Consider the following 26,911-nt stretch of genomic DNA (forward strand, 5'->3'; position numbering starts at 1 on the left):
GTGAGCTTTTCATGCGACAGTGGCAGCCAGGGAGGGTTGTATCAGAGGACGGGTTCGAAGTCGGAGCCCCACAGCTGAACGGGCGGCTTTGTCCCATGGGAGGCCGTCTGAACAGGCGTCAGTGGGAGTGGGGGGGGGGGCGGGGTGGGGGGGGGGAGAGAGAGAGAGAGAGTGGATCAAAGGTGCAGGAACAGAATGCGAGGCTCTGATGAACGCCAAGCGGCGACTCATCCGCCAGGACCACCTGGGCCCGTCGGTGCTACAAACGCAGATGTCAAAGCGTCATCGTAACACCCCAAAGATGAGCTAATTAGACACCAAGTGGAGGGACCACTCTGGGAACATTTCAGTTGGCCGCTGGATGACACCCCAAACCACACTCCAGGTAACGTCCCACACCACATGCGGAATGACATCATGAATGGAAACCCAAACTAAACAAGCAAACCCCACAATATTCAGCAAAAGCCCTTAACACACAGACAGACATCATGCTTGTTGGGACAACCCCTACATGGAGGATCAAACAGGATGAGGAGAAGCGAGGGATCGTCTCAAACAAACCTTCCCCGGTGAGAATTCCCAGCCAATTTAATCATGTGACCAGCAATACCAGTGAGCAAACAGAACTCCCATAATGCAATGCAAACAGCTCAAAGGCAGATGTGAACATCACAGGAGGTCAGTTCAGGGTCCTCAAGGGCCTGCTGTGTGGGATAAGCACTAAACGCCATCTAAAAAATGACATTTTCCTGCTTTTGTGTTGCAATAAACATTTAAGAGCCCTTGGCACGGCTGCCCTCATCACTTGATTTCTTTTCTTCGCATCGTGCTGTTTAACAGGCAGGTTCGTTTTACAGAGACTCGGATGGGCTGTTTATTTATTAGCAATACCCATGAAACGAGTCCTTATTCCAGGTGATAATGCTGCATTCGGTTCAATAAATTCATTCCTGCAAGGGATCCAAGGCCTCTCAGCAATGAGGTCTCAGCAAAACCGTGATTTATCGTACAGCGAAAATAATTCACGCGAGACGGAGCGGGAACTGAAAGGGGGCTTAAACGCAAATTAAGAACAGGGCTTTACCCTCCTGTCTGTGCAAAAGACTTGTGCGTGAATTTGCATATAAAGGGTGATGCGAGGGTAATAGACCAGATTCCCGTCCAAATGCCAGTTCAGTCACTTCCTTATCGCCTTGGCGGTGCCAGAACCCCCAACTGCCTCATGCACAAACCTCATAATCATCATCTACTCAGTGTCTCAATTCGAAAGCATCGTGCCTGAACTGTGGGGCATCTCAGCACTTCGGGCTCGAATGAAACACACTGGTGGTAAAACAGAGGAAAAACAGACGGTTTATTAAAAAACCTCCATGACAAACACTCATTCGTATTTAATGGAAACCACTGAGGATTGAAAGAATGAAGAGATACCTTAACTGGTGATGTTCAGTCGAGTTGTTCTAGGGCCCTATGACGCCCCCGTGCCAAACAGCACGATGATCAGACAGGAGTAATAGCCTGGTGTGACCTCACCCGGCTGAGAAACAGAAAGGGAACCAGTGAAAACTGGACGTGTTGCGTCCCTCCAGTTTCGAGCTGTCCAAACAGCTGGTGACAAGGCCAAACGGGATGCACTGGTCCCCGATGTCCCGAAGTGGCCGACGTCTGACGTGAAAAAGCATCCGCGGAATTCACCGGCACTATGTCCCAGACACATCCAAGAGCAGGAATAAAAAGCAGGAACCTTGAAAGAGGCTTCATTTCATTATTAAACTTCACTGCATGTTCAAGGCAGTGCTAAGCAGTAAGTTGACGTCTCCTAACCATTCTCGATAAAGCTTTCATTCAGCTTTATACCTCTGACACACCCAGAGGGAGGATTATAAACCCTTACTAAGATGAGGAAGAATTATGTGCCACAATACGAACGCATTAATAAATCAGACCTATGGTATCTGCCAGAACTTTGTGGGGGCATAAGTGTCATACGTTTGGAGCGGGAAAATCAGCGGGTCACGTAATGTCCGGACCTGGTCTCCTAGGAGACGGCGATGCCACGGCGACACTGACGGGTTGTTTCTCTCCCGACAGTAAAGACGGACTGGGATCATTTCATAAGGGGAGCGATCGCGTGGCGATTTTGCGGAGACAGATCAGCGAAGGTGGAGACTTTCACGTTGCTGGGGGGTCTGGGTGAGGGGTCTAGGTGGGGCCTCCCGCAGTGAGATGACAGCCCAGTGAGGCTGTGATATGGTCAGGATCTGGCCAAACTGGGTTTCAGGCCAGTTGTCTCTGCAATAATTCGCCCCTGTAGTGGGTGGGGGGGGGGGGGGGGCGGGGTTGGGGGTTATAACAGCTGCCTGGCAACACAGCGGAAACAGGCAGACAAATCCAGGGGAAGCAGCCTGCACCTACGACCACTGCTGCCTCAAACGAAACTGAACAAAAAACAAAAAAACTGCCACGTCGTGCCCCTGCTGAACATGCACAGGCCCAGGTTGGTGTGATCCAAACCAAACAGGACGACAGCTAGATGACAGCGTAACATACACCCGAATGCCACAGGTGGCAAACCCATCCATGTTAGCAACTGCCAGTTTCCACGGCGACCACCCCCCCTGGCCCAGTGCTCCATCTGACAGTTGACCCCACCCACAGCCATGATTCCCCACCCCCTCTTAAGCCAGGAGCACTTCAATAAACTCACGAACATGACTCGTCATGCTCCGACATCTTCCTGCGTCATCGAGGGCAAGAAAATGAAAGGCAGTGGTCGGGGGGTGGGGGTGGGGGGGGGTAGGTGGGTAGCTTTCAGACTTTTACGATCGGCAAGGTAGGGAAAGACAAGCTTATCGAAAGCGAGCAGGAAGGATGAGCAAAGCACACATACCAGAGAAGGACGAAGCTGGAGGAACGATAAGACTCAATCACAGCTATTAGATAACACATTAAAAAAACAATTAAATGAATTTTAAGAGATCTCAAAAAAGAAACAAAACATTTTTTTTAAATCAGAACGAACAAGATGTAGAGATAACAGATTTACCTTAACAGCAAAAAAAAGTTGAGAGTTTGTGTATGACACTGATAATTGAAATGTCTTTAAAAATGTGAAAAATGGGATAAAATGTGACAGCGAGGCCGGAATGGGAGCCGGATACGCCGGTGGAGCGACGCTGACCGGCTACGGTGCCGCGGAAGCTCCCGGGTCCGGCAGGGCGCCCTCTGGCAGCCACGTCCCGGGGATGATCCACGCCGTGGGCAGAAAAATAAACTGGGGAAACCGTGCTATTGGGCAGCACCCAAAACGGGGCGGCCAATCGGCAGGCAGGTTCACATGCGGGTTAGCCAATCTGTGTTCGGGATGACCGACTGGCCGTGGCGCCCGCCAAACAAGAGAAGGGGGGGCGTGACTTCACCAGGCATCACTGGCACAATGGAGGACACCATGTCATCAATGTTTAACATGCAGAGCACCAGGGGGAGGCCGTCTTCATGTTTAATGTCGGCGTCCCGTCTGCACTCTGTTTCCAGGCAGCATGCGGAGATGCTTCTTCAGAAACACCCAGGATTTACGTCCATGAGGCGGCCGTCCCCCCTGACTGAGGATGTCACCGCGTTACAGTGGACCGTCACCATAGAGGCACGGGACGGCCTGTACACCTCATGGCAAGCAGTGACAGGGACTGGGACCGCGTCACTGACCAAATGTTTCCTGGCATTTCAAAGCACACCTGGGCTTTGCAGACACGTGATGCGTTCGCGTGTTTTTCTGAGTCATGGCCACCAGGGCGGGCTGGCAGCACGGAAAGCTGTGGACGATCCCGCAAACGTATAATTCACACCCAGGAGGCGGCCCCAGGGCACAGGGGGAGAGTAAACATTCCGGCATGAGGTCCCTTTAGCCCAAAACAAGCTGGCTCTACAGTTAAGTAGCACACAAAGCAACGAGTAATGTCATCTTCACGCGAAGGGGTTAGGTCTGCTTCAGAGGTAGAGATGCAATTGGAATCGGAATTAGTCGCAGGGTTTGGCTGATGCGAAGCAACGATCCTGCAGGGAAATCTGATTCGCCCACTGTTCTGCGCTGATACGATCGATATCCTTAATTGGCCAAGACACGAGAAGACACCAAAATCGTGGAATCTCTGACAGGAGCAGGGGATTATGGGTACCAGCCAAGGCTACAAACAAAACCTTCTGGTAATGGCATCCTAACAGACTGCTGTCCCAGTGACGTTCCTCTTGGAGATGACCTCCACATCCCCCCACCCCCCACCTAAACCTGGGAATTTTCCAACAGATGTAAAGCTCAAAGAACCATGAGGGTGCTGGTGATGGCAAAGAGATTATGGGATCTTAAATTCTATGGGGCGAGTAAGCGGCAAATGAGGGACTCAAAGAATGAACAAGAAAATAACAGGAAGCAAAACATAAAGGTCAATTCAGCTGTTCCAGGTCACCGTAACATCAGGTAATCCTTAAGTAGGCTTAAATTAGAAAACAAACAAAGGTGTACCGTATGCATGTCCCTTGCTGCGTTCCCAGTGCATCCTGGGATAGGCTTCAGGCTCATCATGACCCTGTACTGAAAAAACGGTCATGGGTCGATGCATAGGAGGACTCTTCACATTCTCCCTTCCATATTACAATCGCAAGCACCAATGGCCACCACTCTCGGACATTCAAGATAAGATACGAAATATCCATCCTCCTTTAGACCAACAGCGAACAAACAGGGACAGAAAAGCATCCTCCAACTCTGGTAGCCCACAGTGCCACACGAGTCAAACTGGGACGCAAGCAAGCGTACCGATAAGGACAAAGCTTTTCCGAACAAAGACAATCGATCCCACAAAGGAACAAACGTGCAGAACTTTAGTGCAAGGTATCTGTACTCAATGGCTGAAGTTGCTGTTTCACCTAAAATTAAACCCTGAAATTAAACCGGAGTCAGCATTCTGAGTTCAGACCGAACACTTGGTGTCAGGGCTTAACAATACTTTAACAAGCTATTTATCTAAAGCACCCTGGCTCCGGCCTGCAGAAACGGCAGCTAATGAGGACAGGTCTCCAGGAGAATGGTCACCTCATTGGGCTGGAGCAACGGAGTGCGCCAGACCCACAGAGCTGGCGTAACCTTGGCTTAAGCGCTCGAAATCGGCGACTCTAGTTAAGTTTGAGCCTCTTAAAAGTACACACGTATCCACCATCATCCTCAGGCACGTTCTGAGTCTTTTTCCGAAAGCGTCGGCGGTAGGAATAGGCACCGCGGGTGGAATCTGCTTTCAGTTTTGCTACTGAAGTGCATCTCTGTGAAAAGAGACGTGTTCGGAGAACTGAAGAGAGAGAAGCCTCTTAAAAAAAGGCTCTCTGCAGCTAAATAAGACCTTCCCAATACTCATCCATCCCACTGAGAGTGCGGCTTATCCCACAAACACAACTGAGAACAGAAGCCTCTTCAAAAGAACAATGGGTTCTCAATGCATGCCCCCCCCCCAGGGGCCAGATCACATGACGGGGGCATGTTTTTCAGCAGGGTGCGGTAAGGAAATCGGGCTAAGGCAGGGGTCCTGGGTCCGTGGAAGCAATGTGGATCTGACAAATGTAAAGAACTCTGCTTTACAATGGAACTGAGTGCAAACAAGGGGCCACAGTCCCTAGTTCTCGAGACTGAGGCCGTCCCACAGTGGAAGGTGGGGGCCCACCGTCTTGTTCTGCCGCAATCATGGAGTGAAATGTAAAGTGAACATGGCCCCGGGTTTTTTTTTTTGGGGGGGGGCAAGGGGATGGCGGCAGTTAAGAAGGGAGGGAAGAAAAAAAAAAATGCTGGATAAAGCACAGGGCTACATGGCTTTTAGAAATAGGTTAAGATTTGCTGTGCTTGGCAGATGGGGGGGTGGGGGGAGGGGACAGCTCACACTCACAAATGATGACTCGCCTGAAATGTGGGATGAAGGTTAACACAGTTAATCCCTCGCAAAATGCAGAGAGGCGAGTCGCTGGCTGGACAATGCAGCCCGGCTGCGCAGATCGGCACAGAGCGGCCCGGCCGTGCAGACCGGCTCGGTGCGGCCCGGCCGTCCCGGCTGCGCAGATCGGCTCAGAGCGGCCCGGCTGCGCAGATCGGCTCAGAGCGGCCCGGCTGCGCAGATCGGCTCAGAGCGGCCCGGCTGCGCAGATCGGCTCAGAGCGGCCCGGCTGGCCCACTGAGAAACATGACATCACAGGATGAGCTTTTTCTGGAGAGCCAAAGATGTCCCTGAGGGACAATACAAACCTGTTAATAGAAGGACAAGGTCATAGTGACTGTAGGATGCAGTGACTTAATCATTGATTGATTGATTGATCTATTAATTAATTGTTTTAATTATTACCATCATTACCATTATTAATATAATAATAATAATAATTATATGGGCAGTGGCCAAAGGCGGGGACCTTGGCGGTCCGATCCTCGGCTGCAGAAGCTAGCTCTTGGGACATGGAATGTCACCTCTCTGATGGGGAAGGAGCCTGAGCTGGTGCGCGAGGTTGTGAAATTCCGGCTAGATATAGTCGGGCTCACCTCGACGCACGGCTTGGGCTCTGGAACCAGTCTCCTTGAAGGGGGTTGGACCCTTTTCCACTCTGGAGTTGCCTGCGGGGAGAGGAGCCGAGCGGGGGTGGGCATACTTATTGCCCCCTGGCTGGGCGCCTGTACATTGGGGTTTACCGCGGTGGACAAGAGGGTAGCCTCCCTTCGCCTTCGGGTGGGGGGACGGGTTCTGACTGTTGTTTGCGCTTATGCGCCGAGCGGCAGTTCAGAGTACCCACCCTTTTTAGAGTCTCTGGAAGGGGTGTTGGAGAGCATTCCTTCTGGGGACTCTCTTGTTCTGCTAGGGGACTTCAATGCTCACGTGGGCAATGACAGTGAGACCTTGAGTGGCGTGATTGGGAAGAACGGCCCCCCCGATCTGAACCCGAGTGGTGTTCTGTTGTTGGACTTCTGTGCTCGCCACGGATTGTCCATAATGAACACCATGTTCAGGCATAAGGGTGTTCATATGTGCACTTGGCACCAGGACACCCTAGGCCGCAGTTCGATGATCGACTTTGTAGTCGTGTCGTCGGACTTGCGGCCGCATGTCTTGGACACTCGGGTGAGGAGAGGGGCGGAGCTGTCAACTGATCACTACCTGGTGGTGGGTTGGCTCCGCTGGTGGGGGAGGAAGCCGGCTAGGCCTGGCAGGCCCAAGCGTATAGTGAGGGTCTGCTGGGAACGTCTGGCTGAATCCCCTGTCAGGGGGAGTTTCAACTCCTACCTCCGGCAGAACTTTTCCCATGTCCCGGGGGAGGCGGGGGACATTGAGTCCGAATGGGCCATGTTCCGTGCCTCCATCGTGGAGGCGGCTGACCGGAGCTGTGGCCGTAAGGTAGTCGGTGCCTGTCGCGGCGGCAATCCGCGAACCCGCTGGTGGACACCAGTGGTGAGGGATGCCGTCAAGCTGAAGAAGGAGTCCTATCGGGCCTATTTAGCCTGTGGGACTCCAGAGGCAGCTGACGGGTACCGGCAGGCCAAGCGGGATGCGGCTTCGGCGGTCGCTGAGGCAAAAACTCGGGTTTGGGAGGAGTTTGGTGAGGCCATGGAAAACGACTTCCGGACGGCTTCGAGGCGATTCTGGTCCACCATCCGGCGGATCCGGGTGGGAAAGCGGTGCAACATCAACACTGTTTATGGTGGGGATGGGGTGCTGCTGACCTCAACCCGGGACGTTTTGGGTCGGTGGAAGGAATACTTCGAAGACCTCCTCAATCCCACCGACACGCCTTCCGATGTGGAAGCAGAGTATGGGGACTTGGGTGTGGACTCTCCTATCTCGGGGGCGGAGGTCGCTGAGGTGGTTAAAAAGCTCCTCGGTGGCCGAGCCCCGGGGGTGGATGAGATCCGCCCAGAGTTCCTGAAGGCTCTGGATGCTGTAGGGCAGTCTTGGTTGACACGCATCTGCAGCATCGCGTGGACATCGGGGGCAGTGCCACTGGACTGGCAGACCGGGGTGGTGGTCCCCCTCTTCAAGAAAGGGGACCAGAGGGTGTGCTCCAACTATAGGGGGATCACACTCCTCAGCCTCCCTGGTAAGGTCTATTCGGGGGTTCTGGAGAGGAGGGTCCGCCGGATTGTCGAACCTCGGATTCAGGAGGAGCAGTGTGGTTTTCGCCCCGGCCGTGGAACAGTGGACCAGCTCTATACTCTCCGCAGGGTTCTGGAGGGTTCATGGGAGTTTGCCCAACCAGTCTACATGTGTTTTGTGGACTTGGAGAAGGCATTCGACCGTGTCCCTCGGGCAGTCCTGTGGGGGGTGCTCCGGGAGTATGGGGTGCCGGGCTTCCTTTTAAGGGCTGTTCGGTCCCTGTATGACCGGTGCCAGAGTCTGGTCCGCATGAGCGGCAATAAGTCGGACTTGTTTCCGGTGAGGGTTGGACTCCGTCAGGGCTGTCCTTTGTCACCGATTCTGTTCATAACTTTTATGGACAGAATTTCTAGGCGCAGCCAGGGCGTTGAGGGTGTCCGGTTTGGTGACCTCAGGATTAGGTCTCTGCTTTTTGCAGATGATGTGGTCCTGTTGGCCTCATCAGACCGTGACCTTCGGCTCTCGCTGGGACAGTTCGCAGCCGAGTGTGAAGCGGCTGGGATGAGAATCAGCACCTCCAAATCCGAGACCATGGTCCTCAGCCGGAAAAGGGTAGAATGCTCTCTCCGGGTCGGGGATGGGATCCTTCCCCAAGTGGAGGAGTTTAAGTATCTCGGGGTCTTGTTCACGAGTGGGGGGACGATGGAGCGGGAGGTCGACAGGCGGATCGGTGCGGCGTCCGCAGTGATGCGGGCGCTGCATCGGTCTGTCATGGTGAAGAAGGAGCTGAGCCAAAAGGCGAAGCTCTCAATTTACCAGTCGATCTACGTTCCTACCCTCACCTATGGTCACGAGCTGTGGGTAGTGACCGAAAGAACGAGATCGCGAGTGCAAGCGGCCGAAATGAGTTTCCTCCGCAGGGTGGCTGGGCTCTCCCTTAGAGATAGGGTGAGGAGCTCGGTCATTCGGGAGGGACTCAGAGTAGAGCCGCTGCTCCTCCGCATTGAGAGGAGTCAGATGAGGTGGCTCGGGCATCTGATTAGGATGCCTCCTGGGCGCCTCCCTGGTGAGGTGTTCCGGGCATGTCCCACTGGGAGGAGGCCCCGGGGAAGACCCAGGACACGCTGGAGGGACTATGTCTCTCGGCTGGCCTGGGAATGCCTCGGGATTCCCCCAGAGGAGCTGGAGGAAGTGGCCGGGGAGAGGGAAGTCTGGGTTTCCCTGCTGAGACTGCTGCCCCCGCGACCCGACCTCGGATAAGCGGGAGAAAATGGATGGATGGATGGAATAATAATAATAATAATAATAATAGCAGCAGCCAGGGCACCAGTGAGCCAGCAGACGGTGTTAAATATCAAGCGTCGCTCACAAGTCAGGAAATGAACAGCAGACACCAGGGACAGATCAGGGACTCCTCCCCTAGCACTGATTATCCCATCATGCATCTCACATAACGTGAAGAGACCTGAGGAGGAACGGGGATGGAGAAAGGTGGAGAGGAATGGCACTCGTCCACTGCCATCACCAACCGAGCCATACTGCCAACTGGAGGTTTCCCACTGTAAAGCCTGCGAGCCGGACTCGTACTGACAGGGCCCTCACCAGTAGGCCGAGAGCGTGACCAACCAAATGCACAGAGATACTGGTGGTGTTCGTCGATATGCGTGGATTATCTGAAGGAAAAGTGTGTATATTCTATTAATTATTCATTATTAGTAATATCACACATTCCTGATAACTTGGAACTTGAAAATTTCCAACCTCCTGCTTATAAAAGTACTACAGAACGGCTGAACTAAATGGATTTGTAATGCGAATTTGCACAAGCGAATGCTAATTTTACTAGCATAACACAAAAGAAATTCTCACAGGCTTGCTAGTGAAAAATAGCACACAGTAAATCATGATGTGCACCGTATGAACAGTAAACAAGAGTCTCTTCGGTTTTACGTCACTGTGCATTCGCCAAACCAAGCTGGAACCGCGCTGTAACTAGACTCTTTCCGCGATATGGCTCAGGCTCGGTTCCAGTTAGCCAGTGGAAACGTCAGAAGATGGAGAACTCAACACAGCTTGTATGATATTAATGACCAGACACTTGTTACCCCGAGTGACCGACTACAGTCCTGCTGAACACTTTCTTGTAGTGTGCCATCTTGGGGGTGGGGGCGTTTAAAGGCTCTGAATGATATCAGACAAACAGCTACATCGTATTTAAAGATTTACCGGACTCTTAACAAAATATAATCCAAGAAATCCATTTAGCAGGACTGTACACCTGAAGGTAGATTCTGGTTTCTTAAAGGAATATTCTTAAATTAGTACTTTGGGGGATTTCGTACGGATTGGGCCGTCGTTCCCGGGTTTGCCCCAGCAGGAGAGGAACGGGGCGGGTCAATGGTCACGACTGACAATCGGCCCATTTTCCAGGGAAAGGAAGTGGCCTTATTCCAGGAAAACCGGTAGGGGGGGGGGGGGGGGGCGGTAAAGAAAGGGACTGTTCTGGGATTAAGGGATCCAGCTGGTTTCACCTCCGCGCTTGTTCGTACTGGACAGTGTGCTCAGAGACGACTCCCGCTCCACATTCAGGACCCTGGGGCTTCCAGTCCACTGCAAACTCCCCCGATTCCCAGCCCAGTAATGAGCTCAGGCAACCAGTGGGGCCCCATTGGGGCCACTCAGACATCCCACATCGGGGCCACTCAGACATTCCTAGTACAGATCACCTGTGTTTTCCCCGTTTTTTTGATTGGTGATTAGTGTGAGAGCCAGTAGATGTTAAGGCAGGGCTCCCAGGAGGAAATCAATAAAAACTGCCCACCTGAAGCTCATGGCACTGCGCATCACAGAGGTAATAAGGTAAATCCGAGGCTCGATTTCAGAGAAGAGTACAGGCCTGAAGACAGAGGAAGATGCTCTGAAAGTTACTTAGAGGGACTTTCCCGCGGGGGGGGGGGGGGGGGGGGCATTGCACCTTAGAAGAGGTAAGGAAGACAAGCTCTGAGGAATGTCTAACTTCATGCCACAGGATTGTTATCCAGTAACTGGTACCCCCCACCCCACCCAAAAAACCCCAGAGCTGCAGGGTCCCGCTGACCATCGCCGTGGAAATATCTCAAGCCACAAAGTCAGAGGGGGGTGGTGCCACTAAGACACACACCTGACAGGGGTCATCTCTCTCAGCATGTAAAGGGCATTCCAGTCGAAGGTACAGGATCGCCTGATTAGCGCCCCCTGCAGGTACGTGACTGGCACTGAAGCGCAAACACATTAGCAGTGACACAGTTTGTGATGCCATGCTCTGTCGGGCCCGTCGGCAGGTCGCGGGGCTCTCTGGGCAAGGAGTAAATGACCAGCTTCTTTGGGGGGGGGGGGGGGGGTTAAAACTCGCCAGCAAAGTAACACACCCCCTTTTTGTGGGGTGACTACCCCACCCCCCGGTTTTTACAAATAAACAAATATACGGTGTAATTCTTTGGCGTGAAAGCAAGCTACTGTGCTAGAAGCTGCATAACATCTTGCAATCATTTTCCATCCATCCAACTTCTAACAACTTATTCATTGCTGAGTTGTGGGGTGCGGGGGGGTGGGGGGAGGGGGCACACCCTGAGCAGGACACCAGTTTTCAGATTTTAAGCCCCAGAAAAGCCTGATGTATCAGTACCGATAGTCAAAGAAATAAAAAATTACTTCCTTAAAAAGTACTCCAATGTCAAGGTGCATCAAATCACAGTCGAACAGTCAACAGCTCTGTTACTGCGAATCATTACAGAGTTTGCCCAGGAGAACATTAACTGCCGGCATCAAAGCTGCATTTGGCAGTGAATCACGGTGGGACACGCTGCACGTTTGCCGACTGTGCCGGAGGGTATGGCTCTGCGCACGGCGGGGGGGGGGGGGGGGCGGGATGAACGGATCCCGCTATTCGGCCGGGCCGGATCTCCTTTGGAGCACAGTGCCACGTGACAGCCCTCGTTCACTTTCTCACGAGCCGCGGGAGGCAAAGCCAAGGGCGATTTTTCCGGAGGGTGCGTGGGGAAAAATGGCTGGCTCCCTTCCGTTACACGTTTCCAAAGAAGCACTTTGAATTGAAGGCAAAAAACACACACACACACACACACACACACCCTGCATTTGTTCGAGGTAGGCTAGCCTCTTGCACTATGCAGAGTCTTGCAGAAAAGGAACATGCGATTATATCAGTCACGCATTTTTACTATGGTGAAAATTATAGCATTTACATATAATTGTGAAAAAGCGACCGACAGCTTAACAAACCCATAGCAGGGGCCGTGATGTCAGACGCTGTACTTACCCAGGGAAAGTAAACAGAGAACGGGATCAGACCGCCCCCTAAAGCGCGTAAAACCCCACCTACAGAGACGCTGCCGGGCCGGAGAGCGAGGTCCGTCAGGCCGACCTGCGGCAAACCACTGCAGCCCGGCCACGCCGCGGAATCGGCTGGCAGCAGACGTGCAAACCCAGGCGTGTGTATCCATGTGGGGGGGGGGGCACATTCATTTAGAGAACAGGGCTGTCGGCTTTAATAAGGAGACACTACGGGGAGGTAAACGACCCCCCAGGGAATGGAGATGGGAGGGGTTGATGGCTTGCAGAATCGATACAGGAGACAGAGCGTCCAAGCGGACGAAGCTGACGTGTCACGTACAGGAACAAGAAGGGGGGCGGGGGTGGAGAATCAACGGGGGGGCACTCTTATATTTACAACACAGAGTGGAAGCTGAATGAACACATGGCTACATTACCCGAGTATAACCGCACACTCACAATGTGGGGGTGGGCAGGGCAGCAGTTTAAAAGTGCCCCCCCCACACACACTCACTTTGGCCTGGCACTCATATCCCAACCCACTCCAAAGCACTAAGTGCCGCCTGCACACTGGGTTCAGAACCCACAGCATCCCCCATCTCGCCGACAGCAGGCCGAGATGAAAGCTTCTCATCAGAGCAAACCGACGGGACCTTAATCCCGCGAACAATTTGCCTGCGATTATTCCGCTTGCGATTCGGATTTCACAGAGGATCTGGAGGAGGGGGCCACGGCTCGACGGCACCCGCTAACATCTTAAAGAGGAGAGGGGGGCCCAGCCATAATTTTTGCAAAAGGATCCATTAAAAGCCTGTTAGGAGAGAGAGCCAAACAAACTGGGAAGGGATGGTCATTGTCGTGCTTTCCCAAGGGGCCTGGTCATGCAGAGGCTCACCGTCACCACCAGGGGGCCTTTCCCGATTCCAGACGGCGGCACCGCGTTTAGATAACGGCTCGTCAGTCCTATCTTTACACGGCTCCTTAATTAGATTAGAAAACCCCGCACGCCGGCCTATTTCGAGGGCCCTGTCTCGATCGTATCTTCATAATTAGTCTACTTCCATAATTGGCACGAGCTTTTCCGATAGTCTCCATCCAGCGAGAACGATGCTTACGATGCATTTTAATGGACATAAACTTTAATAAATCGCAATAAACCCACAAATATCTCTCAATGCCAGGGAAAGTATGAAAAGCCTTAATATCAAAATAAAATTAGCGGACTAAAGTGGCATTACTGTTAAAACGAGACACGGCTTAATATTAATTAACATTTAAAAAAAAAAAAAGTCTGAAAATTTGGCTGAGATCATTTCATTTTAACAGCTTGAGTGTAAAGCGGTAATTGCAGCAACAAAACCAGCCTTACTCAGTATGCTGGACCGGTAAACGGGTTTTGTCTTAAAACCCGGGGCCGACTGCAGACTATTCGGTGTGGTTGCCTAGGTGACCAGTGCACCTGCATGCGTCTGTGTGGACTATGTTTATATTACATTGTGGGGACAAAACGGCCCCCACGACGTGATGAAAACCTGTTATTTTTTAGGTCCCAAAAGATCTGTGAATGCAATCAAAAAACTAAAAATACCTAAAGTCTCGTATTTTGTTTGGTTACTTATGGTTAAGGTTAGGGCTGGGTAGGGGTTAAGATTATGTTGGGGTTAGCGTTCTCCCCATAGAAATGAATGGAGAGTCCCCACAAAGATATAATTACAAACCTGTGTGTGGATAGCGGACACATGCAGTGTGAGGCGGGGGGTGGGGGGGGTTTACATCTCAGAGTGGGGAGGCATGGGGAGCTTGGGGACTCCAGAGGCACCCTGGTCAGATGATCTCGCACCCACCTCCTGCTGTAGTGCAAATACAGCGGCCCCAGAGGAGGACGTGTGGCGCCCCCTATAGGACAGTCAGGGCGATACAGGAAGCATCAAATTAAGAGGCCTGATCCAGCCCAGCTAAATGGACATGCTGATATTTTAACCCACCCCCCCTCTACACGAATCAGCAGCTTTGCTTATCCTCGTAAAAGCAATCATAGGTCAGTGAGTCAGACGACCTAAGGCGCTTTCCAGGCAAATGGCTGTGCCCCCCCCCCCCCGACCCCCAGTGAGAATGAGCCACTGGGGAGAGCTACATTACCTTAAAGCCCCCTCCTCCACGGGGGCACCAGTGGGTACAAGAAAAGGCAAGTGGGAGTTTGGGTGGTGTGTGTGTGTGTATGGAGGTGGGGGGGGGGGGGGGGTGTTGAAAAAGCCCCCAGAGTGCAGGGGGAGAAGTAGTGTTGCCATGGAGCCAAAGGTGTAAACGTGCCGCAAGATGGAGACCGACGGCTCTCGCTATTCCCCCAGCACGGCGGCTAGCGTTTCCCCAAAACGGTGAGAATTAAACACCCAAGCCGCACCTCCCCTGCAGAGGCGGGAGAGGGGGGGGGCGTGGTGGCGTTAACATCTCACGTAGCAGGAAGCCACCTCAAACAGCGCTTCGCTGCGGGGAAAACGATTCCGACTGTTCGGACTCAAGTGCGATCCGAAGATTTGAAGCCCCACAAGAAATATAGGAGGAAATCTCTAAATTGACTTTAAATCACCTTTTCAGGGAGCTGAGACAAAAAATAGGATTGCTGGGATTGCCGATGATGGGACCGATCCCAGCGAACGCGAGAGTCTTTCCCGCAAACTCGCAACCCTAACGCCCCACAGCCGGGATTAATCAGCACTAACGCACGCCTCCTTTCAGCACAAAGCAGCTCCTTAAACGTTTTTTAAGTACAGAGTCACTTTATTTTCCCAGCAGCACAACAGGCAGCACTGCTAAACGTCAGGGCGATGGATTAATCACGAGCGGCTCCACAGATTCCTCCTTTCAGAGAAATTTCCCTCCTTCCTGCCTCTTGTGTGGAAGTCCGCCCCTCAAAGCAGAGGCTTCTCTCCTCTCCGGACTTCTGAGCTTATTATGACCCAGCAGGCCGGCCCACGATACGGTATCGCTTCTAACGGACCTTCATCTCCCACATCTTAACAGCCTTCCTCTGAAGAACAGAAGCCACTCACAGGGGCACCGTTCCTTGGACGTCAGGAAGCTGCCGCCGGTGACATTTTCACATTCCACCCCTCGTTACATTACATTCTCTTATTTATGGACTTTATCCAACTTTGATTCAAAGCGATATACAATTGAAAGTGGGGTCAGTCAGTCACAGGAGCACCTGGGGTTAAGGGCCCTGCTCAAAGGCCCAACAGCGACATCACTCTGCTGACCCTGGGATTTGAACCAGCAACCCTCATGTTCACAGCATCGTAACCCATTGAGTCACACACCGGCCACCAACTTGGCTAAGGGTAATTAATGAAAGTAAGGGTAATTGGGTAATTAAGTCCCGGCCCACATTCTCGTCAGATTAAAAGCTGAACTCGTGAGCGCCCCCTAGGGGTGCTCCGGGATGGTGCAGGACCCCCCACCCCACCCCGCCGCCAGCTCACCTTCTCCTTGCGCTGCCGTGCTCCCTCCTCCGCCGACACCAGCGTCTTGTAGTAGGAGCTACGCTCTGCGGTGAAGTGGACCTTGGAAAGGCAGTGTTCCACCAGGGCCACTGACAGGTTCACGCCGTCCACGTGCAGCCAGCCGATGAAGCTGCCCGCCTTGTCCATGCTCTCTACCTCCACCTCCACCTGGGGGAATGGGCTTTAATTAATACACAGGGCTCTCACCGTGGGAGGGGGGGCCAGGGTCCATCGCTCCGTTGCCCGACCGGTTCCCCAGGGGTCCGGTTACCACAGATGGACATGGCGGTCTGGACCCGTCAGCAGCCAGCGTTCACGCCCGCCGTGGCATTTCCGCCACCCGATAAGGCGCCTTCCGGCGCCGAGCCGCCCGCGATCACGGCCAGGCATTCGTAATAAAATTAACACAGGACAGGAGCCCCAGTCTGTAAGGCCGTAAATCCCACCGGATTCTGAGCTCTGAACAACAGCATGAAAAGTTTATTTAAATCAAGCCGCAGACAGAAGCAACGAAGGCCGAGAACGGAAGGCCGGGCTTCCGAGACCCATTGCCGGCGCTCCGGGTATTTGTGGGTTTACCGGAAAATCCTTACAGGAGCAAGTGGAGCGAGTCTGAAGACAAGGAAGACGTGAGGAGAGACTGATTAAAACGAGTTTGGAAAAGCGTTGGTTTCCCTTTTAAAGTTCTATCCCAAAGTGTGGCAGCAGCTCATCTACGCTGTAAGCGGAGGAAGGAAGGGACTGTGATTCCTGACTCGCTGCGGTCGATGCCCAGGTGGCGGCATGGCGATACCACCCCCCCCGAGCGTCTGTCCCAAGCAGGCTGCCCCCTCCACTCTGCCAGCAAGCGGCGCGGCTGTTTAAGCGAAATTGCCGCACGGGCCCCGGGCAGCAGAGCAGGGAAGCGGACCGTACTTCCTTCAGGGTCAATCTTCGGGGGGGGGGGGGGGGCAGACAGGCAAACAAGCCTGGGAACAAGGCAGCTGGCGGTGAGCTTTTGGTTTGGGACGGCGTATGGCCACAGTGGGGCTGCTTCGTCTAATTGGCAGTAATGACTGGCAGCCGGCAGCCCCCCCACCCCCAGACCCTCCCTTCTTGAACCCCCCTGACCGTGACCAGAACCAGAGCTGGAGAAGCCCAGTGGAAAGAGGCCTTTTTGGGTTCATTTTGCTGGTTTTCTTGGGACGGGCTTCCGAGGGACAAATTAAGGTTCAGGACACTGACTGCGGTTCGAGGACCAAGCCTTCACCCCCCCCACCACACACCAAGGGAGTGGGATCGGCAGAGCAGGGATTCCAGCTGAAGCGTCCCGGACTCGGATCACCTACTTCCAGACATGTGTCCCAGCGAGAGACCATCGGAAGCTTCAAGCAGCCTCAGCCGGATAAATCAGGCATTTAGCAGCGTGGCCCCGACACTCAGGAAAGGACCAATCGGCTCTGAAGCAACACACACCTCCAGACACGTCTATATGTGACTAACTGACGTCATGTGACAAGTGATCTCCCCTCGCTTTGCATGACGCCGGCGATTTCTGAAGCTCAGGAGCAATTCTTCCGTCTTTAACCAAATGGCTCAGATGGGAATTGCAACCTGGAGGCCGGGATCAATCAGTCCATCAAGCGAGTGGCCCCGCCCACATAGCAACACCAGTCTGTCGTGCTCAGCATGGCTATTGGACGGCAATGTCATGTGACACGGTCATGCAAGCAGCAAGTGAAAGGCGAATTAATCCAGAGACGCTAACAGGGTAACTGGATGGCAGGGCACAGTAACAGTGAACCAGGAAATAGAAAATATGTAGAGTAATTTCACCCCAGAGATACTGTAAAGATCGTCCCAGGTAAAGAGGGTCCGTTAGAGATAGCTACTCAATTAAAATATGGATTTCTCTTTGTCCTGCTGGATAAAAGAAAACCAGAAGACAAAAACAGGAGAAAATTAAATGTGTTGGTGTATTGTCAGGTAGGGACTGACAGGGCAACTAAGAGCATCCATTATTCTACAGGGCTGGGGGGCACTGCAGATTACCAGGAGACGTCGATTTCGCTGGGGGGGGCGGAGGCTTTATCCGAAAAAACGTGGCTAAAGATTCAGCCCTCAGGACCGCTAGTTTCACTGAAATGCTCCAGGGCACACCCCCCCCCCCCCCCCCCGCAGTATCATTTCATTTCATTTCAGCCTTAATCATGGCCATGTAATGCATGTCAGGGTAACGGATACTGCGGATCTCACGTCGCAGGACACGTAACTACGGAACGTGAACCAGTGGCTACTCGGTTCAACTCCACGGCTAATGATTCATGCCTTCCAAATTTCCATGCATGGTTCATGGTTCTGAAAAAAGATCATGCACAAAAACCAATGAGAATCACCACAATGACAACAGATCAATGCTGGTGAAGACTTGGCCACCGTCCCTGGTCCTCCTCTGGCTAAACAATATGCAGAATATTCAAGTTTTAGTTTAATATTTAAGGTTAATTTTTGGACCACCAATATTGTCCTGACCCAGCGGTTGGATGGATGAAGATGGATGGATGGACTGATGGACTTATTGCACTGGAGAAGAGAGATGGGCTGGCAGAGACAGTAAGATTTGAATGCGAAAGCTTTTTTCACGTTGCACATAAAAAGACGACCCTTTTAGAGGCTGTCAAGTTTCACAATATATCAAATTAAGATACGTTCGCAAAGAGTCCCTCAAAAAGCTGAACAAGGGCATCTTGTTTTTCTTCCCCCATAGGGGCGGAACCATTTAGCCATAACGACCCACAGGGGACTGGGCGACACGCTGGACACGGGGTCCGTAAATTAAAACCAGTGCTGAGCGTGATCGACGGCCAACAGGTATGGGCAATGAGGCATGCCTCGCACTGGTCAATAACTCCGGCCTTGGTGGGAAGGTTACACACCCCTCCCAGTCCCCTCCGAACATCGACACCTCCAGCCAACCAGGTTGACCCCCCAGGGAAGATCAGGCTCATCATCCCTGGCAGGCAGCAACGATTTTCATCTTTCAATGGAAACTATATATTGCTGCAGCAAGGGAGGGGGGTTGTGGGGTGTTCTTCACAGCCTTTACTTCTCTCTCAGACACAGCAGTGCCCTACGGGGGCCATTTTCTTGAAAGCGCACAAAGAACCACAGGCCTCAGAAACACAGCGGTACTGAGCTTCCGGGCCGGACCTCCGGTGCCGCCGGACTCAATTATGCAGCAGGACAAAAGATACAGAGCACTGCTTTAAAATTTACATAGCACGTAGACCGGGCACCTCCGCGGACCCCAGCCCAGCCGGACCGCGCCGCGTTTCCATCCCCGACGAGATCTTCTGCTGACATTCTACGACAAGCCGGAATTCCGGCTGACCCTGCTGCTGTCAATGAGAGTAAAGAAGCGGACATTGAGCAAACAAGGGGATGGTGGACGGGGGTGTTTACAGACTGGGGGGGCTTAGGCTGAATCGACCTTTTGGAGATCTGCGGACAGAGACAAGGGGTCCATCTGTCAGAGAAGTGGGCGGGCGAGTCACACAGAATTCCCAAATATGGAATCTGCCATGGATAATTCCTGTGGGGGTTGTGGGGGGGGGGGGGGTTTCTGGGAGGAAAGAAAACCAATTCAGTATTCGTGTAATTAATAAATGAGGTTATTGAGCGGCGAGGTGCGCGGGGCTTTCGGAGCTGGCGGCGAAACGCTGACGATGCACAGCGCCGAGTTCTGGCCTAACGAGGACATACATCACATGTTAAGCGCGCGGGCAAGTGGAACACGGGCAAGCGGATCGCGGGCAAGCGGATCGCGGGCACACCGCCCAGCCAGGCTGCTCAACCACGCCCCAATCACGGGAGCCAAATAAACACGCAATGGTCAGCGGCGGAGTCCGACATGGGCTTGCAAGGCAGCCGCAGCAAGCATGACCGCCCCGTGGCGAACAGCCGAGGTCAAAACAAGCGACCACGTGCTAATTACGGGGTACAAAGTGTGTCTGCGCCATGAGCTTGCCAGCAAGGCCAATTAAAAAGTGCTCAATGACAGCAAGAGATCCAGTCTCTGCTTAGGCTTAGGGCACCTGCGACAGTCCATAGGAATAAAACCATCGCCGAGTCAGCCAGAACCACACTACACAGTGGGTCCCGGAACTCCAGGGTGCATTTTGGTTCAAGTCTGAGGAGCAGCTCTGTTGGACCTTCATGCTGGGTCTTTAACCCGACCCACCGCAAGAGCAGCTCTGAACAGACGCAGTACGTTCGCTTGGCCACCATCTGACCCAACGCAGCGATGGTGCCCCAGAGCCAAAACACACAAAGAGTCTCCATGACCATGAAGCGGAGGTGAGAGGGCCATCATTCTGGGGGGGCTTTTTCGGTATCAGGGCTTTTATCTTCACACCAGAGCATCTGAGAGGGGGGACGTCTGTCACACACAGCTTTGGGACAAAGTGACAGTGAGGGACAGGCTAAAATCACATGAGTGACGCTGCTGAAGTGAAAAATCTGCCGGGGTGTTAACATTTCATTACCCCCCCCCCCCCCCACGTTAACAGCCATAAATCTCCACAGATTGGTTTCCATTTCTCGTCCTTTGATAAATTATTAGCTACAATATGCTTATTTTGAATTATACATAAATGGACAGAGAAATCCCCAGTGCAACACCCAGAGAATGAGTAGAGTAAGCCGGACGCAGCAGTGTGAAGCCTGGGGCCAAGTCGCAGATGTGGGTCCCATTAGGGACGGACGCATTCCGGAGGACCACTGACCCCAGACAGACACCATGCTTAAACCACTGCGGAAGGACTGTCTCACCGCTTAGAATACCATTCTTAGGTAACAGGCTGTACCTTATAACATGTAACCACGGTAACATGAGCAACATATAAAACCTGTTTATAAAAGTCTGTTAAGTACAATATAAAAGACCCCTAAGGAAAATCACGGAGGTGTTTCTCCGGCGCGCGCGCGTGTGTGTGTGTGTGTGTGTATACACACACACACACACACACACACACACACACACACACACACACACACATACATAGGGAGGAGGTAAAACCATCCATAATATAAAAACAAGAACACCGCCCCACAGCAAAAAAGCCATAAATTTGAATTTATTTTCTCTGGAAATCCAATCTGCCCCGTCAAAATTAATGGCTCTATTCATGTTAGACTGTTGCTGTTACTTACCTGCCGCAGCCAAGCCAAGGCTGTAAGTCACAGAAATAAGATTTTTTTTAAATCATTCTGCCTGCAAACATCATTTTCTGCCTCCTAGCAAAACCATCTTTAAAGAAGCGGTTTTATTTTTAATTTTTCCCCCCCCCGCTATACTTTAGAAACGGCAGCTAGTTTCAGTATCGATCTGGTCATGCATTTCCCACAATTCCCCTGTGCAAGGCCTCCACTGCAGGTTACATGGAAGCCGTGTGAGAATGATCTGTACACTGGCGTGTCAAGAGCATCCCATGGGCCACATACCCACGAGGCCACGGGAGAGACGTTTACGGGGGACTGGAGGAAGTCAGAAAGATGAAACACAGACTTGTGTGTATAGCATCATGATGGAGACCAATTTCAGCACGATTTGCTCTCGGAAAAGTTAGGGTCTCACAGTATTCTTTTGACCTAGAACTCGATCTGAATATCAGAAGTCGAACCGTGAACGCTGACCTAATATAAATTGTACGCGCCAGGAAATGAGTCATACTATAATGCAATTCTTACTTGAATGCCTTCTTCACAGACTTGTCGATTAACCAAATAAAGCAGCGCAACATTACAGTAACTAACAATAAACCACTAACTTACGTGTACTATTAGAGCATTTATGTCATTTATTTAAACTTTATTTTACCAGGTAAATTAACTGAAAACCAGTTCTCACTGCTTTACGTGATATTCGAGAGAAATAGCAGATTACGCATCGGAACTTCCTGGGATACAAACGTCATGCGTGTAACTAAACTCTTCAGCCAATAAGGGCAAAGGTGTGTCGTCACGGAGGCGGTTCCAGTTTGTGCAGCCGGGTGAGAGGTCGCAATGTATCTAACCGTAATGCATTGCATCAGGATCAGAATGCGTTGTTTTAAGCCAGCGCTGTAAGCAAGTCGAACGCACCCAATGACCGGACTGGGGAAACAAACTGAAATGCGGATTTAATACAGAGGACTAATGACAACAACCTGAAACAGCTGATCACATGGGGATCCCACACGAGGTTAACGAGGGGGCGTGGCACACGGAAGGAGCGGACGATCGGGGAGGACAGGGGTAATGTTGGGATAAGATCTTTATCGTTTTGGAAGCCACTAAGAAAAAAATGGTCTTCTTGTTTTATCCTGTTCATTTTGTGTTTAAATGATAAAAAAAAATTTTAAAAATAAAAACATTCAGGTGTAATTTTGGGGGGCCGGGAACCAATTAATTGGTTTTCCATTATTTCTTATGGGAAAAATTCGATCAGAACTCGAACTTTTTAGGATTCGATCCGGAGTCCGGAACAAATTAAGTTTGAGAACCGAGGTACTGCTGTAATTATAGGGGACAGTAAAAAAAAATACCCGGATGTCGTTCTTGCCCCGCCCCAAATATCTAGGGTACATCGATTGCATCTTCCCCAAACAATACCAATCCCATGATTCACTGTGCCCCAAGTTCATTCTGAGGATGCAAGCTAGCAAGACCGGTCTTTCCAAAACCATGAGTACGATGTTTGTGTTCTTGGTATTGAGAAACACTCAGTCTGTCGAACCCGGGACTCACTAGACACTTCTTATGATTAAAACCTCTACCTTCAGACTTTAAACGAATGCTAAATTCCAAGCACATCTCATTTTACACTAGGTAGAAATGGAAGAAAGAGGGATTTTTTTTTTCCCCCGACACTCCAGTCCAGTCCCCTGCCCTTGGGTCTTATTTGCCACATTGACGTCGAACGCTTTAATCTGCACTCATGACTGCAGGCCGCAGTAATTAATGCATGCGCCCTCCATCCTGTGCATTAAGAAAAAAACCACCCGCATTACGCCCAGTTAGAAAACGTTCACTGTCCATTTTCAGTAATTGCTCATCCAAGGGCCTGGACTATATCCCAGCATGCACTGGGAAGCTGGCAGAGGACGGCCTGGATGGAGATGACTCTAGCGTGCCGATTTTCAAGATTCTCTGCCAGCCCTAGTGCGTCGGGGCCCGCCCCAGCGTGCGTACCACTGTTACCCGTACGGAAAAGCCGTTATCCGACCTGTCATGGCTGGTTCCCGCCCGCCGTGAGTGAGCGGTTTAGGGACCTGTGACATCGACGGTACCTCAGAGTTAAGAGGTACTCAGCGTAGGGAATAAATAAAAACACAAAGCCAAAGCAAACACCGGCAATGAACGAACGGCGAGAAATGGACACGTTACACCGAGTCAAAAAAATACTAAGAGCTTTTAACAGCACAATTTTTCCAAGGCAGCCTGAGAGCAGGGGGGTTACAGGGGGGGTACAGGGTAGGGTGAGCAAAACAATAAAAGGTGTTTAGAAAAGCGACAGTATAAACATTTACAGTGCAAGGACACCAGGAACCTCGTAGCTTCATGTGGATGGTGCACTCGTTTCCCGTAGCCACTAGGGCAGTGAACTAACCAGTCACACTAACCAGTCACACTAACCTGACCAGAATTAAAAGCAGTAATAGTACACGGGGATTTAATAAAATAAAAAAAACATGTATGCAAACCTATCTGACCTACAGTAATTCCATTATCAATAGAAGTTCATAATAAAATGTTTCCCAGAGAACAAATTTAAATCTAGAAATAGCCTCACTGATAACAGGCATGGGCAAATCGCTGGAATAGTGCGTAGGGCATACTTTAATATTTCATCACCGATGTAAGACGGCAATTTAATAACTGTTTGATCGCTCGAAAGGGCAAAATAAATCCACCCCGTCGTCACCGGCGACGAGCAAAATGCCCGGATCGGGAACCAGGTTTGTCTGTGCGTGATGGATGACCTCATTGGCGACCCAGGGACGCAAGCCGCTAGCTGACGCTCACTGCGCGCCGTTCTCATGTTCACCGGGAGCGGAGCTATTAACGCGCTCGAGGAACAGCTGGGGCCGCACTCAGAATCCACTCCATCTCAGCATGAGACGGAGCGTCGGGTTCCCCTGGCAGGAAGTGGCGCTCCGGCGCCACCGCGGACACGGTGAGACACACTGGGGCAGCGAGGCTTTCAATAGTACTGACAAACCTGCTTATTTCTTCATCAACCAATAAAATAAAAGTAGTAATTAAAAACATTTCTGCAGTAAAGCCAACCTCTTCAGGAAGAGGAGGGAGGGGAAGGAGTTTGTGTGCTGAAGGTCACAGGTTCAAACCCCCCCCCCCCCAAAAAAGTACATTGGATAAAACTGTCTGCTAAACAGAGTGAAAATAATGACTCCAGGATCCATTCGCCTCTCATCCATCTCTATGCGGCGAACTGGACTCAAAGAATTCCAGGTTTTTCATGCCCAATCTTCCCCCAAACACAATGCGACGGAGCGATTTCAGAACCTGTCCACGCAGAATGTCGGGCTCGGAGGCAGTTGTTGACCGAACTACCCACCCCCCCTCCCCCACCACAACACCCCGAACGGAACGTGGGATGAACAGACTGTAACGGTCTAGTTATTAAAATCAATAGCAATAACCGCAATCCGTCTCTGCTCGGAGTGACTTTTGGCGCTGATCGATGGACGAATTACGCTTTCCATGAGGGATTTAATTCCTTTTCTTCCCCCAAATAAGGGGAGATTACAATTTCAAATAAGAAATTAACACACAGTGACGCAGGGGGCAGCCCTGAGGGACAGCTTCATAAAGTCACTGATGGAGATGATCAGCCGAACACCTGACAGCAGTTGTCATGGCGATGAGGGACGCCCCCAGGTCAGTCGACAGACGGCCATTGTTTAACATCACTCTCAACAGCACGGGTTTAAAGAGAGAAAGTTTAAAAGGTAACACAGTCTCAGGGTATGATCAGTTTCTCTGATGAACTCTTGCTGCCATCCCAGACAGTCTCAGGGACAATAAAATGGGGGGGGGGGGGGTTAGGGTTAGGGACTGCCCCTCTGTCCTGTTATTTGTCCTTCCTGTGCCGCCTCAAACCATATATGGACAACTTCCTGCTGAGCTGAAAACAAGCGCATCAGAATGCAGAAGACTAAAGCACCGTTAAGCTTCGTTAAGCAGGGTGACAGCTTCTCCTGCATCGAGTTCCCGTCGCCTGCGCCTGCATTTCCTTCAACAAGTCAACATGCTCATTTACGCATCTCAGCAGTTTAGCATTTTAATGGCCGTCATGTGGAAAACGGGGTACCGGCAACAGACACAGATACAGCACTGGGTTAAGTCTCCAAAACGGAGACGAGCGCATCTGGGGGCGTCTCGAGAAGCTCCCTTAGCGTGACTTTGAAGGTCAGAGATCTCTACGCAGAACCACTTGAGATGACATTGAAATGCTTACTCTGTTCCAGAACGTTCCTCGGGTATGGGGCTGAACTAGGATTGGATCACTGAATCCCTAAATTGGGTAGCAGAACTGGGAGAGTAAACTATCGGATAGTCTGACATCCTGGGCAGGTAGAGGGAATGCTAGTTTGGTCTACCTATGAAGTATTTCGGGGAGGGGGGGGGGGGGGGGGGTGACCATGAACACAAGGGTTCGATATGATCTCCGTGCACAGAACATGTGAATCCCAGAAGATTCCAGAATGCAGACTGTGTTCAGCCATATGGAGATCACAGTAAAATAAGCCTTTAAAAAAAACTTACCCCCCCTGTCAGTTACCTCATTTCCACCCTCCCAGCACCAGCGTGACAGGTGAGGTGGGCAGACGCGGCAAAGAAGCACCGACCCCCCTTGGGGAAACTTTCACTACTCCAAGGCCAGGAGCAAAGGGGGTGGACAGAATGCCGTAGCGGGGGGGGGGGGGGGGGGTTAGCTACCCATTCGTCAAACCCAGCGGCGGAGGGGCCCCATCTCAACTCAGACATGAGCCTTCCAGAAGTTTTCCTACGGTACATCACGACCCACACAGGAAGCGAGGAAACAGCAGAAAAACGGCATCCGTCCAAAAAATATGAACAAAAAATTATAATATATAGACAATTATACAGAATATTTACATGGCTGGGGTGAGGGCTTTGCAGTGAGCATTGAAACACACCCAGCAAACTGCATAACACTGCAGTGAAGGGGGGGGGGGGGGGGGGAGAGCGTGTGGAAATGTGAGGGGGGCTGGGGGGGTGGAGGACAGACACAAGGCGTATGAAACGCATGGCAAACACACCTTCCCCTTTACTAAGGGAGAGGAACGCAACCCAAAGGTGATTAACGATCAATTAATGATTTAATTAGTTTTTAATGACAGGCCACACAGCAAAGCGGAAATGCGGCAGTGCATTATGCTCGTTTCCTAAGATTTTACGTTCATGTACATTACGCGGCGTTGGAGGGTCCATGGCAACACTGGGGGTTTGGGGGGGGGGGGGACAGCAGAACGAGCCTGAAGTCCTGTCAATAGGACTGACATCTGTGCTCATGAGAGGAGGACACACCAGTCCTGAATCTCCATGCAGGGGGGGGGGGGGGGGGGGTTGGGGTGTTACTAGGGTCTGACCTCGCAGGAGGATGGAGGGGGAAATGTCAACGCTTCCGGACACCCTGCCCCCAGTGGTACGGCGAGTGTAAATTACAAACCAGACAGACAGTATGCGCCGTTTATCGGAGGGGGGGCGTCATCAAAATTAAAATGACAGAGAATAACGTGACTGAAAACAGCAGAATGCACTACAGTAATTAGTGACAATCCATTTAAACAGGCCATAAACGACGTTCCACCGCGAGAGCATACTGGGCGACAGCGGTCCCGGGGGGGCGGGGGGTTGGGGCAGCGCTTGCGGTGGGGTGGGGAGGGGCAGGGCACAGCCTGT

The 26,911-nt window shown here is 51.8% G+C and overlaps 1 protein-coding gene across 1 annotated transcript in view; it reads right to left on the bottom strand.

The window, feature by feature from the left end:
• The window catches only part of snd1 (staphylococcal nuclease and tudor domain containing 1), a 137,265-nt gene that overhangs the window by 27,373 nt on the left and 82,981 nt on the right, over positions 1-26,911 (bottom strand). Inside the window, exon 17 of the mRNA XM_023791412.2 lies at positions 15,923-16,111. Coding sequence (XP_023647180.2) covers positions 15,923-16,111 — 189 coding nt within the window. The remainder of the gene's footprint in view (positions 1-15,922; positions 16,112-26,911) is intronic.

This window comes from Paramormyrops kingsleyae, chromosome 1 (genome assembly GCF_048594095.1).
Source record: "Paramormyrops kingsleyae isolate MSU_618 chromosome 1, PKINGS_0.4, whole genome shotgun sequence".
In the NCBI taxonomy this organism is placed as follows: Eukaryota; Metazoa; Chordata; class Actinopteri; order Osteoglossiformes; family Mormyridae; genus Paramormyrops; species Paramormyrops kingsleyae.